Raw genomic sequence first — 14735 nt, 5'->3', positions numbered from 1 at the left:
TCACAATAAAATTCCCCAAAAATTTGCAAAAAGCTTTTTTTCTGAAATGACTGTTGTAGTATGATTATCAGGTGACCCTTGTTGTGTATCATAATTTTGGTCATCCTACACTGTATAATATTAACGCTATTGATGATATTTCAAAATAAATTTCCCCAAAAATATACAATTTTTTTTTTTATGAAATGACTGTTGTAGTATGATTATCAGGTGACCCTTGTTGTGTAGCATGATTTTGGTGAGTATAGAGTGTATAATATTAACGCTATTGATGATTTTTCACAATAAAATTCCCCAAAAATTTGCAAAAAGCTTTTTTTCTGAAGTAACTGTTGTAGTATGATAATCAGGTGACCCTTGTTGTGTATCATAATGTTGGTCATCCTACAGTGTATAATATTAACGCTAATGACGATATTTCACAATAAAATTCCCCAAAAATATACAAAAAGATTTTTTTTTTTCTGAAATGACTGTTGTAGTATGATTATCAGGTGACCATTGTTGTGAAGGATGATTTTGGTGAGTATACAGTGTATAATATTAACGCTATTGACGATTATTCACAATAACATTCCCCAAAAATATGCAAAAATATATTTTTTTCTGAAATGACTGTTGTAGTATGATTATCAGGTGACCCTTGTTGTGTAGCATGATTTTGGTCATCCTACACTGTATAATATTAACGCTATTGACGATATTTCAAAATAAAATTCCCCAAAAATATGCAAACTTTTTTCCCCCCTGAAATCACTGTTGTAGTATGATTATCAGGTGACCCTTGTTGTGTATCATGATTTTGGTCATCCTACAGTGTATAATATTAACGCTATTGACGATTTTTCACAATAAAATTCCCCAAAAATATGCAATTTTTTTTTTCCTGAAATAACTGTTGTAGTATGATTATCAGGTGACCATTGTTGTGTAGCATGATTTTGGTGAGTATACAGTGTATAATATTAACGCTATTGACGATTTTTCACAATAAAATTCCCCAAAAATATGCAAAAACACATTTTTCTGAAATAACTGTTGTAGTACGATTATCAGGTGACCCTTGTTGTGTAGCATGATTTTGGTCATCCTACACTGTATAATATTAACAATATTGAAGATTTTTTAATATAAAAAATCTCAAATTATATCAAAATTAATTTCCCCAAAATAAATGTTGTAGTATGATTATCAGGTGACCCTTGTTGTGTAGCATGATTTTGGTCATCCTACACTGTATAATATTAACGCTATTGACGATATTTCAAAATAAAATTCCCCAAAAATATGCAAACTTTTTTTCCCCCTGAAATCACTGTTGTAGTATGATTATCAGGTGACCATTGTTGTGTAGCATGATTTTGGTGAGTATACAGTGTATAATATTAACGCTATTGATGATTTTTCACAATAAAATTCTCCAAAAATATGCAAAAAGTTTTTTTCTGAAATGACTGTTGTAGTATGATTATCAGGTGACCATTGTTGTGTAGCATGATTTTGGTGAGTATACAGTGTATAATATTGACGATATTGAATATTTTTCACAATAAAATTCCCCAAAAATATGCAAAAAGATTTTTTATGAAATAACTGTTGTAGTGTGATTATCAGGTGACCGTTGATGTGTGGAGTGAATTTGGTGAGACTACAGTGAATAAAAGTGGAGATATTGAATATTTTTTGCTTTTGTACTGCAATTTGTAAACGGTCCCTAAGCGCTCGCCTCTCCGCCCGCAGTGCATAGAGAGCAATATATTTCCTGCAGCCTGGAGGACGACTCGTTTTGGCGAAAATGAGTTTGTAGTCAATAGTCTACCTTACTACGATAGGAAAGAGACATTTTTTATGTTTTAACAATGTTTCGTTTGTGAGCTATTGATCGCTGAAGTTCGAATCTGCCAATCTCTTTCTAACTTTACCTAAATTGCTGAAATTAAATGTCTGATCAGTCTCTGATCCATCCTGCTCAGACTCTCTGCGCGGGGCAGCTCTCCCGCATCACTCTCTCGGTCACCTGCCTGCAGCTGGATCTCTCTCCTCTCTGACGGAGCTACCAAACTCAACTGTTTCTGTCAAAGATAACGTGTTGTGTGTCAGGCTTTTATACAAGCTAATGGACATTAACATTAGAGCTGACCTGTTAGGTTACGTTACAAGGCTGCCGGTAAACGTTGGCTGCGCTGTTTCTTACCTTGCTCTACGTTGACTTTACTAGTTCCAGCTTCACCGTCACCACTTTTTTTAAAAATATTTGTTTAGAAAATCTCTAAGGCCTTTATTTTCCTCTTATCTTTTCTTTACTTTTCTGAGCACCGGACTTGGGCTGACCGGACATTTTTAGCGTACTGAACTTCAAATGACAACATCAAATTTTGATTAGTGGCCAAACCATTTTTGTGTTGGGGGTGGGGTGGTTCTTGACCACTATTTCAAGAGCGATTAGGAAGAAAACAATTAAAAGCTTTTATGTAACTCAAATATTACACATCTTTTCCACAGATAGGCCTATTTTGAAAAATTATTCCATAATTTAATGTGGGCCCAGTTCTGGGCCCCCCCTATCCTGGGCCCGGGACAACAGACCCGTTTGTCCCCCCCTATCGGCGGGCGTGTGTGTATGTATTTACTGTGAGCTGCAAGACACCTGAATTTCCCCAATGGGATTAATAAAGTATCCATCTATCTATCTATCTATCTATCTATCTATCTATCTATCTATCTATCTATCTATCTATCTATCTATCTATCTATCTATCTATCTATCTATCAACCAACCAACCTACCTACCCACCCACCGACCGACCGACCGACCGACCTACCTACCTACCTACCTACCTACCTACCTACCTATCTATCTATCTATCTATCTATCTATCTATCTATCTATCTATCTATCTATCTATCTATCTATCTATCTATCTATCTATCTATCTACCTATCTATCTATCTATCTAAACAACGCTGAGCATATCTTTACATTCATGTCAGCAATCAATGAGAGACGTAATGTTAGTTTTCTCTCTGAGACTTTTGTCACACTTTGGAGGAGCTGTTACAAATGTTGATGTAATAGTTTGGTGATTACCATCATGTCCGTCTCCCTCAGTAACCGTCCGCAGCTTTTTTCAGATGAGTTCTGCCGTTTTTCCACGCTGGACTTTTGAGTGGCATCATCTGCATCATGTTTCCTCCATTCAGCCACCTAGCAGGCTAATTTACAACCGAGTCAAAGTGGCTGAGGGCAGGGCAGGAGTAAAAATTCACTCCGTCTCTCACTCTACTTCAGAACAAGGTGGAGGTGGTTTACAAAGACTTAGACACCCCCTAGTGGCTGAAAGTGAGAATTGCTCTGCAGTCGTTGTTAATGAACCCTTCATAGTACACTACACAGCTCATCTCTTGATTAAGGTTTTTAAATGAAGAAACAAAACAAAACAAAAAAACGACCACAGCACAAAGGTAGACTTTAGACCTTGCAAACGACTGCTCGATTATTATGTCTTAATGACACACTACCCTATGCTGAAGCTGATTAAAAGTTACCTAAGATCATCTATGTAGTGATGATTGAGTGACCCGGGTGTTTTTCAATGTGAAGTCTAAACGAGCCACTTCCCGACATGGATGAGTTTGTGAATCGATTTGCTTTCAATCACAGCAAACAAAGAATACGACTTCTGTATGTTTGTTTGACATGAGTGTGTTCTGTGATATATTGATATGTGATTTGTAAATGAAATTTGTAAATCAGTTTGAGAATCAACATGAGAATACAACTTTGTAGGTTCCGGGGACCCCTCTGGAATTTTATTGGTACGTGTATTGTTGTTGGGAAGAAACACGATTAAGAGAAGACAAGCGTGGAAGGCAGAATAACGTCTTTCAAGATCAAGAGGACATTCTTTCAGGAAATACATCTCAAGTAAGTTTTAATGTATATCCTGATAAATCATAATTATCACACAAGACAAGCTGACTGTGCATTTAGAGGAGCAGAGAGATGTCTCCATGAGATCAACTGTGCAGATTTAGCCTAGGCTGTCTAGCAGACGGGCTCTGGGCTAACTAGGCCCCTAGCCTATTAGACTAGCGTTAGGTTAGCCTGGAGTTATTTAGCACTAGAATAGTTTTGAATGAGGGAACAATGTCATAGTGAGTTGTAAATGTAGAGACATTAAGTCAACTCAGGTCAAGGACTGCAAGTGCGAACTCCCTCCCATACTCTCCACCCTCTCCCCTTCACTCTGATGAACGAACTAACAAGACGCGTTCTCAGTGTTAATGTGTCACTGCAAGTAATGTCAAAACATTAACACAAACGCATAGCAAAAAATCGCTATAGCCGAAATATTTCCGGGTATCCGCGATTGAATTCCATCGATTGTCAGAGTATGTACTTGGCTCAAATTTACAGCTACAGCAATGGCCATGATATCAAAATAAACATTAAGACCTAACGCACACGTTGGTCACATCTCAAGTTAAAAGAGTAAGAGATGTTGAGAAAATCCTCCAAAAACCAGTAAGCTTTTGGGGATGGAAAAAGTGGCATGATCTTATTCATATATTTCTTTTTCTCCCTCTTTCTCTGGCAGGCAGTGCTTCCCTCTTTCTCCTTTAGCTATAGGCAGGCTGATAGATGATTTTAAAGTAAGCTACCTGGGGGAAGAAAAGTTTTCTGCTTAGAACATATTGATCAATCAGACATAAATGAAGCCCAGACAGACCCCACTCCTGATATCAGCAGCCCTGGTCAGTGTGGTCAGACACAAGGATTTGCATCACATTGTAACAATAGATATTTTGACAGATTAAGCATTATTTTTATTTCAATTCAGTTTGTAACAATAGATGATTTTGTGTGTGGTGTTAATTTATGGCTTCGTTTTACAATGCAGTTTCATCAAGGGATGAGAGTGACACAGATACCTCTGCCTCCGAGAAGGAAGACAGTGAGCCGAGCCAGAGGAGGAGGAGATGCCAGGAGGAGATGCCACAGAAGAACCCCCCGCATCTACATCAAGCCCCATGTATTGTGTACCAAAAGGACCAAGTGGTAAGCTCATACATTACTGGCCTTACATAAACATTTTAAAACATTAGCTATTCTGACATGATATGCTACACAGCTGATAACAATGGCATTAATTAGCCCAAAGCCCGGATTTAGCCTCACTTAAATTGACCTGATTCTTGTGTTATAATTACTGTTGTGCAATTTGTCTACACACAAACTTTGTTGGTCGTTGTTAACCACAGTGCTTGATCTTGTACTTCAGTAAAACAATAATAATTTGTATTAGTAAGGACCCCCTCATAAATTCTTGCCCACCCCCTGGCCACCCCTTGAAAAACTTCTAGTTCTGCCCCTGCGTGTGAGCTCACCAATTAAAAAGGCACAACTTTCACAAATGTTTCAGATCTTAAAAAACAAACAATCAGTACATTAAAAAGCTTATTTTTAACAGTGGGGGGTCTGGTTGGGATAATAGTGTGCACTGTCTTCTTAATTGTGCTGGTAGTGTGCTTATTCTGTCACACCAGAAAAAGCAAAAAAGCATCAAAGTAGAACATCCAATCACGTTATAACTTTAAACTAATCACATTATAACATGAAACTTATTGTGTTATGAAGTGAAAGTCATTGCTGGTCTCAGAGGTGAACTCTGTGATGTATACTCCTACACTTTCGTATACCACGGTGTCATGAAACGGTCCGCTGCTGGTGTGTGAGAGGGGGCACACCTACTGTATCGTCTATCTGATGTGATTATTTTCCTTCAGCTGTTAGAAGTGAGGCTCTATATGTGGTTAAAACATGCTGCAGTCATTTCATCCTACCATGAAGGCTGCCAAGAGAGATCTGTCTGTGTGCATCCTATAAGGAGTCAGACTACAACCTGTGCACTTTTTAACATGTGTGTTAGGGCTTGTGGACTGTAGTGGCTCACATTACGTCAGATCAATGAATGAACGACCCTACCTTAAGAGGGACGGACTGATTCATCCTGCTGTATACAGCTGAGCAGCTTGCCATAATCCTCTAATATATTCTCTCACAATAGATTAAAAGCAGAAATGTTATCCTTGGTCCACAAAAAACAAAAACAAAAATGTGTGCAAGTTAAATATGTTTAATTTTGCATTTTAACCCATTTAAATTTGACTAAACCACATGGAAACAAAAACAAAAAACAAATAAAAAAGGGCCAATGGTGTTTAAATTTTTTAAATTATTATTATGTTTTAATTCATTTTTAAATTATGATTAATTTTAAACATCATTTTAAATGAGGGTCACCCCTCAATTACAGTATTTCTTCAAGTTTAAATAAAGGCATATATATATAAATAGTATTAAAACATTACAGACAGGACTTGTTTTTCCACGAAAATGTATGTAGCCTCATACAATGCATACCATGATTTGAGGAATCAAGAATGAAATATGATGCATTTAAGGAAATCTTTTCTTTATAATTCAGAGGATTCTTAATTAATTTTCTCAACATCATATCCTTTCTCAAGTGGAAGTGCACACATAGCTGCCGAATGTGTTTTTACAGCCTTGGTCACAAGTAAAGAAAGAGCATTCATCCATATCTATGCAAACTGTATGGTCCACTCTTTCCTCTGCTATGTAGCCTTTAGGGCAGTAGCATTCAAACTTATTATTTGGGTCGCATATCGCGAGGCATTCCTCCAAACCACAGTGGAGTTTACACTTATCAGGGGAATCTGGATCCTCTTTATAACCATCATAACAAGAGCAATTGTAACTACCAGGTGAGTTGTCACATTGGTGCTCGCATGGGGCAGATACGCACTCGTCCACGTCGACGCACAGGTCGCTGATCAACTTGTATCCATCCTTGCAGGCGCACTGAAACCCGCCAGGAATGTTGACACACATGAAGTTCTCACCGGGACTCTGCCTTTCGTCCTTGCAATCATTGAAGTCCACGCACGACCTGCCGTCAGGCGCCAGTTTTGTAGAAGATTGACACAAGAAGACCTAGTTTATCAGAAAGGTGTTCAAGGGAGAACTTGCTTGCTTACTTGTGATCATAGCTTGTAACAATTCATTGCAGTGGATGTTAGTTATCAGCAGGTTGTCTTTGCTTAAGTTGGGTTTCCTTAATATACAATAGGAGTTCACATGGCAATTGCCCCGATGTTCTCAAGCTGGATCCCGTCTTCATTCTGAGGTTGGATATCAGGCTCTGGTTTGTCCTCAGCAGGATTTTTCACCTTGGAGTTTTTGAGTATCTGTGAGATGAGACGCTCATAAAACCACTCCAGGTCCTGAGGGTCGTTTGGCCAGATGAGATAGTCTCTCCTTTCGACGAAAGCTCTGACTGCGTTGCATTTCATCAGCTGGTAGTGAGCCACCTTCAGTTGGATTTCATTAGAATAGAGATTTAGGTCAGCAGTGATGGTCGAGAACTAGTGTTTTTTATTTGAATTCTTTACAGATGGACATTAAACAGCAGAAAACTATGGGTTGAAACTTCAGGTAGCATAGGTAGAATTTTTGACCACACCAGAAGAGTAAAACACCTGCTGTGGCATTATTAACTGGGCCAGCCTGTTGAGGGCAGTGCAGCTGCCTGTAACAAAATGTTAATTTAAATCTGTATGAAATCTGACATCTACTGGTGAAAATCAGGTACAGAATTGTACTTTGCCAGCTGGTCTTTGGTGCCAGTTGTTCACTACAGAGAGAGGCACCTGGCATCAAAGACCAGCAGAAGAAATATAAGGTACCTGTTTTAATACATAGTTATCCTGGTTAATAAATGTTTGGCTTTTGGTGTCATTTCAGCTCATTGTTTTGGTTTTCTAGCCCACAGCTTTTTGTTTTGAGTCTCCTCAACTTGCCTCATCCCCTCATTTTTCACATAAAGATTCCCTCCACACATATATTAAGACTTACAAAATATTCTGATTGGAAGAATAATATTTGTTTGACATGGTTTTTACAGAAAAAAAGTATAATTACAACTTAAAATCCTTAAAATGACATCTACTCCCTCTCCCTCATTTAAAATTCCACAGTGAATATGTCAATATATTTCATTTCAGGAATGTAACTGATGGACACAAGATATTTCCTGCTTCACTGTTAAGCCCTTTCTTAGTGTATGTGCACTGGAGGCTTCAAGTTTCCACATCACATTTGTGAAAGTTGAATATTGGACAAATTTACTACTTGTGATGTCACAAATCACACAAAAACTTTCCACTTTCAGTGTGTAATGTGAAAACAGCTTTCTTGTGTCAAACTCAGCAAAAATATCATTCTACACAGTGAAGCTCGAACATTCAGGAACCAAAAGAAAACTTTTTTTTGTGACTCACAATGATTTCCAGCAATTAAGCCCCTCGAAGAATGAGTGTAAAGAAAGACAACTCTGCCACTTAATCAGCAGCTTCATACACACCTCCCCTACCACCAACATAATTAAGACGTTTGTCAGTTCTTCCAGCATCCGCCCCTGGGCCAAAGTGAACACCTCCAGGCACCAGCCGTCTAAAAAGAAGGACGACTCAGTTAATTTACTCTTTAATTTCAAATTTCATGGTTCACTTTCCAATTCATCCTAATAAGAATGAGTGTGAACAGACCCACTCTGACAGGTGCAACAAATCTATTAGGAGAGTTATGGGGATGTTAAGAAAGATAAAAACACCCAATATAAAGCAAATATAAGTCAGAAAAGCTGTACCTTTCAGAAACTCCTTGGAGACGATGCACACGGTCTTCCTGCTGCCCCAGATGGCATCTCTGTTGTTGGAAAGGTGATCAACACCTGGAATGAAGTCTCTGGCCTCAAAACAACAGCGCAGGATGTTGTTCTCTGAAAACTCTTTATCAAACTTCTTCAGCAAAGCAGCTTCCACCCACTCGTAGTCATTGTTGCTAAAGCAGAGGAAGACATCATACTGTACCTCCTCCTCAGGAGGGGGGGGTTTTGGACCCTCAAGAACTCGGCCAATTACCTTTTTGTAGATAATGAATATGTGCCCACGCAAACGGGCATAAATAAGCCCACTGAGGATGACGCTGATTACAAGGAAGGCAGAGAAGATGAATAGAGCAAACTTAAGATCTTGGACAGCTCTCTCATCATCTTCTTCACATGGCTCAACGATAGTGAAGTACTCCAGCAGAGGGAGGTTGTGAAGAAATGCTGGAAACTCACATCTGTAGTCCTCAACTGGACTCAGGAAGGTTATATTGGTCACGTTCAGCCATGTTAGGAAGCTCTCAAGATTGCAATCGCAGTGGAACCGAATTTCCGCAAGGCTGAGAAAGAGAAGAGACTGAAAGGTTGTAGGGTCTGGAAATGCCAAGAAGTTTTTTGACAGGTCAAGTCTTTTAAGGCTGACAGGAAAGACATCCTGCTGCAGATAGGTCAAGGCATTAGACGAGAGGTTAAGCTCTATGATCGAGCTGAGGCCTCTGAAAATCCCTTCAGGGAGAGCCGCAAGTGAGTTGAGGCTTAAATTCAGACCGAGGAGATTCTCTAGATGATCAAACAGATCAAGGCACTTCCCTTGCGTCCAAATTGTGTGCAGGGAAATATCATGAAGATCCAGAATTTGCAAGCTGTTATTGAGAGGTACTGTAATGTCCAGACTGCACCACTCGATGGGGTTGCCACCATAGAAAAGACTTTGGAGATGCTTGAAATTAGTTAAAATGACATAAACATCCTCCAAGTTTGTTAATCTGTTTTCTTCAACATTCACATAAGTACTGTTCATGCCCAAATTAACAATACTGCTCAGTGACTTCAAATTATTGTTACCCAAAAGTAGAAAATGTAATTTTGGTAATGACACAGGGAAACCCAGGTCTCGCAGTGAATTTCCTGTCAGATTTAAGGCTTGTAAATCGGGAAGACCACTGAATGCCTTATATCCCAAAACACCAATGTGGTTGTAAGACAAATCCAACACCCTAAGGTCTGTCAGATTGGTGAATGTGTTAGAGCGTATTTCTCCGAGAAGGTTGTATGACAGGTTGAGCATTCTTAAATGTACCTGAAGACCGTCAAAGGCATTTCTTTTAATCTGATTGATTTCGTTTTGGGAAATATCAATTATTTTCGCATTCTTCAGAGGACTGAAGACAGCCATCTGCAGAGCGAATATACGGCTTTTAGACAGATCTAACGTTTCAACTGCACTGTTCACGAGGCCTTCAAATGTGCTTTTGTCTGGATCGCGCAAGTTGTCATGTGAAAAGCCTTTACCCATGTGTCCAGAATATATAAGATGATGAATCTGAGTCCCCTCAATTGCTTTGAAAAACTGTCTTGATCCGCTCAAGCTGAACCCATTGCGAGATAAGTCAAGGATATTAAAGGCCATCCCTCTAAAAGGGTTTCCGCATTTTTTCCAGTCAAGTTTTCCTCGAAACATGCGGTCTAAGTGGTTGGATTCCAAGTTCAGGAGTGTGAAGTTCTTCCCCCTAAAACCAGCAAGATCTTGTTCACATAGTCTGTCAATCTGATTCAATTTGAGGTTTAGCTGTGTGAACTTTGTGAGATTTGAAAAGAACAGTCCAGGTTGGAGTCTCACTATTTTGTTACCAAAGAGGTCAAGTGTTTCTAAGGCCTCAAGTTGCTGCAGATAGTTTTCTGCCAGTATGGAGTTGTCCAAATTGCAATAACCCAAATCGAGATATTGCAATTTGGCCAGTCCTGCAAACGCCCTTGGCTCTAGCTGAAGGTGATTATTATTGCTTAGCACCAACCGAGTCAAATTTGTCTGCCTGAGGAAAGCATTGTTCCTTATTATGAGTTGCACACGCTGGTTTCCAAGATCTAACTGTCTCAAATGCTGAAAGTCTCGGAGCGAGGTGCTGTTGATCTCACTGATGTGGTTGAGCTCCAGGTAGATGTGGGTGATGTTGGGAGGCAGAGCAGGAACTGCATAAAGGTGCCGTTCCATGCAATAAGCCACAAGGTTGTGCAGAGTACATGATGGGTAGCATGTACGTACCTGCAAGTAGGAAGTTAACATTACTTCTTTGAATTGAAAAGGAACTGAAATTACAATTTAAAAAAAAAAAGAATTATACATTTTGGGGAATACAGAGAGTTAGATAAAAAGATCAGTGACACCCTAATATATGTCAATTAGTTATCTTTGGATTTGCTGATAGGCTGCATTTGCTGATAGGTAGATTTGATCACTTAGACACAGGCTAACTGTTTTCCCCGGTTTCACGGCTTTGTTCTAAACTACGGTAACCGGCCTCTAGCTCCATGTTAATGTTTACCACCCAGACATCAGAGTGGCATGACTCTTTTCATGTAACTCATACATGTTTTATACACTTACCTGTATGTACACTGCAATGAAAACCAACTGAAGAGCCAGCATCCTCATATTGTCCTTGCCCTAAAAAAAATGTCCTATGAGAAAGTGAAAAATAACAAAGCTTAAGGATGCAATGCTGGTGTAATGAGGAAGTTTAATAAGGTATAAAGGGAAATGGGAAACTTTGTCAGACTGTTTGCTTTAGCAGGTTCAGCAAATTTGAATGGTTGACATGTTTTCCTTGAGCTAATAACTGGAATGTGCTCATGTTGTTATGATCATTATCCCTGCTTCAGCTACCATACAAAGTACTATAATATTATGTTAGTGATTGTTCCTGAAAAATGTTTGATGCTTTTGATTTATGAGTGTATGGTTTACTTCACCTTTTTATAACAATTAATCCTAAAGTAAATAGACCTCAAATGCATCATTTTCCATATAACTTATTAAAGGGCCACTCCACCAATTTTACACATGAAGTTCAGTTTACTTATTATGAGCAGTGCTACTCAGCCTGACAACACAGATGAATATCTTCTGTGGCTTTCGAAGGAGCTTTCTGAAGTCTGAGAGAAACAAACCTAGATGGATGGTATCAAGATGACTAATACTCTTTTTTTCTTTAAAAAAAAAAAGGATCCCTCACAAGTAGGGGCAGACCTAGGGTGTAGCTTTTGGGGCAGCAGCCACCCTTTTCTCAAAAGCTTTGTTTTGCTTTGTTTTTTAAATCTTTTTAAATCACTTTTTGTGAACAATGACTGAATCTGAGTGAGTTTTTTAGTAGTAGTGATAAAGAGTGAAACTTCTGAAGACATTTCAGTTGAGGCAGTGAAATGTTTGCAGTAGTAATACAATGCAGTAAAATTAAATTCTACACATGTAAAAAGAAATTGTGCCGCCTGTGGGCTTAGCCCCAGATCTTGTAAATTCCTAAAGTTGGTGGAGTGCTCACAAGTCCACCAACTTAATGGAAGTTGTAATCTTAGATTGTTGAAGTACTCCTTTAATAATCACAACTGCATAATACTTAATCAAAAGATGTTCTCCATTTGCCTTAAAATAAGTCAAAAAGCAAGACTAGACGCATTAGTAAGATTAAGTCCCATAACTTGCTATCAAGTCTTTGAATGCCACATTATAGTTTGGGGCATAGCAATTAACAGGTGAGCCAGGGACATCAGGCTAATTTCGGATGCCCAAATGAGTGTAGTAACAACAACATACATAGCCAAGCCATTTATTAACCATGCTGCTAATAAATAGGCCTACTAAATATGGGGTTTAAAGTAAAGTGTTACCAAAAAACACTTGTAAAATCCTATTTTACATCTATGATAGTTGATTTTACACTTCTCTTTATTGTCTCCTGTTTGTTCCTTAAACAAGTTCATAACTTTTATTTTAAACTGTATTTCTCCTGAGTATCGCTTTGATAGCCTTGACCTATAACACTGGCTGATCAGCTCCCACTCATTTCTATGATAGTCCGTCAAGTAAACTATCATCAACACTTTTATACTATTGTATTACTCAACAGGCCAGCAGCCTAACCTGACCCATTTCACAACAGTCTGTTTTTGCAACGTTTGCTAAAGCACTTCCTATGTTTTACACAAATCACGTAACCTACTTTCAACAAAATGTTTCAGAAAACGACAAATAAAGCTACATGTTCCTGCTTGCAGCCTCTTTACTGTTCAATCAAGCTGGATTCTTACCTATGTTGTAGTTGTGCGTGCTGAAAAATGCTCCCCAGCTTCTCTTTTTTGGGTGGAGTGGATACCACACCTCCTCTGTGAGGACCTGCCCTTCATACTCACTCTGCTGTTAATAAAACTGTTCTGAGACCCGTAAGTATGTCTCCCCTTCATCTTCCGCTAAGTTAGTGTGGCAAAACTGGCCTGTGGAAAGCAGAAGTTTCTCAAACACACTTAGTCATTTGGGTGAGTAAAAGTCAGATTCATCTTTGTTCTTTATTATTAATAATTAATAATTAGTCAATTATTCACACATTTAACATGACAAAGCCTTTATTTCTCTCTGAAATGCAGTTCTGTTGCTGCCAAGCTTCTGTCTTGACAAAGTCCCCCCCAAAGGTCTCATCTAACACCAATCCTGATCTTTACACCAGCCTCACATAAAATTCAGAATCCAGCTCAAGATCCTTGTAATCACGTTCAGAGCCCTGCATGTTCAGGCACCGGTCTACATTAAAGAGCTACTGCATCCATATAACACTAGCAAGAGTCTGGGGTCCTCGGGTCAAGGTTGATTGGTGAAGTCAAAAGTGAAGCCGATGTCTCGGTGTCTTAAAACTGCATTCTTTCTAATGGCCAGCAGGGGACGATTCCACTGTTTGCAAAAAGAAGTCCTAAGTATAAAGTAGTATAAAATAAAAATACTTACTACAGCCAAAGTAACTGAAAACTAAAAACCTATTTAAGGACTGCACTTAGTTACTTACCACCAATTAGTAGGCTACCAGTAGTAGCTAGTATAAAAGTTATACTACTACAATTACAACTGCTACTGTTACTGGCTATTTATGGCTAGTAAACAAATAGCCTGCCACTACTTTTGAACCTGTTACTGGTGCAGTAGTCTATTGCTACTGCTAGCTGTTAGCTACTATTATTATTGCCATTACTAGCCCATAATGCCTGTTGTACTATGATAATAAATGAATTTGTTTGTATGCCCCACTATGCCCCACTATGCCCCACTATGTACAAATTCCCCTAAAATGAATACTTTGGTAACTCTTGGTCAACTTAAATCTATTATCACCAGCCTCAACTTCTGTTTGGACCTGTTTTAATGTATTAACTTATATATCTTGTATCTTTAATCTATACTGGCGTATTGCTTGAATGTATTTAATCTGGATCTAATGGCAATTAATGTTCTGTGTTTGCTGAACATCTACACAGACTCAGGTTTATACAGTGGGATTGTTTATAATAAACCAGAACATAACTCAAGCCTTGAAAGAGAGACAGCACAGCTAACACCAACTCTCAGAACACACTGATATCTCCACCCTAACTGGTTGTGGTAATTTGTGCTTGTTTTTGCAACAATTCTTAGTTGCATAGAAAAGGGCCAACTTTGCACCAAATGTATGCCTTATATCTTTATTATTGCATATTTGGTATTGTAGTAATCCTAATGTAATGGAAAATAATCAAGTTACATTACTTTAATATTGTGGTACTTGGATTACATTACTGACAAAACATTTTAACAGGTAACTAGTAACTGTATTGGAATACATTTTTAAAGTAACCCTCCCAAGCCTGATTACTAGTCCACAAATACTGCCTGCAGTAGTATGATTATAAATTAATTTGTTTTTATGCCTCGACCACTTGGAACTATAGGGTTAGGGTTAAAAT

General features: G+C 38.5%; 2 protein-coding genes across 2 annotated transcripts in view; both read right to left on the bottom strand.

Moving 5' to 3' along the window:
• Positions 1 to 3150, bottom strand: part of LOC133997693 (toll-like receptor 5) — an 85862-nt gene extending 82712 nt beyond the window's left edge. Inside the window, exon 1 of the mRNA XM_062437384.1 lies at positions 3089 to 3150. The gene's annotated coding sequence lies outside the window, so the exon portion shown is untranslated. The remainder of the gene's footprint in view (positions 1 to 3088) is intronic.
• Positions 3151 to 6121: 2971 nt separating this feature from the next.
• LOC133997692 (toll-like receptor 5) lies at positions 6122 to 11416 on the bottom strand. Its single transcript, XM_062437382.1, has 4 exons — positions 11359 to 11416; positions 8733 to 11016; positions 8448 to 8536; positions 6122 to 7395 (listed from the first exon to the last, which is right to left on the bottom strand). The coding sequence occupies exons 1-4, from the start codon at positions 11404 to 11406 to the stop codon at positions 7159 to 7161; spliced, it is 2658 nt and encodes an 885-aa protein (XP_062293366.1). The 5' UTR covers positions 11407 to 11416; the 3' UTR covers positions 6122 to 7158.
• Between the last annotated feature and the right edge of the window lie 3319 nt (positions 11417 to 14735).

Source organism: Scomber scombrus, chromosome 17 (assembly GCF_963691925.1).
Source record: "Scomber scombrus chromosome 17, fScoSco1.1, whole genome shotgun sequence".
Taxonomy (NCBI): Eukaryota; Metazoa; Chordata; class Actinopteri; order Scombriformes; family Scombridae; genus Scomber; species Scomber scombrus.
This window is presented reverse-complemented; position numbering and strand designations above follow the sequence as displayed.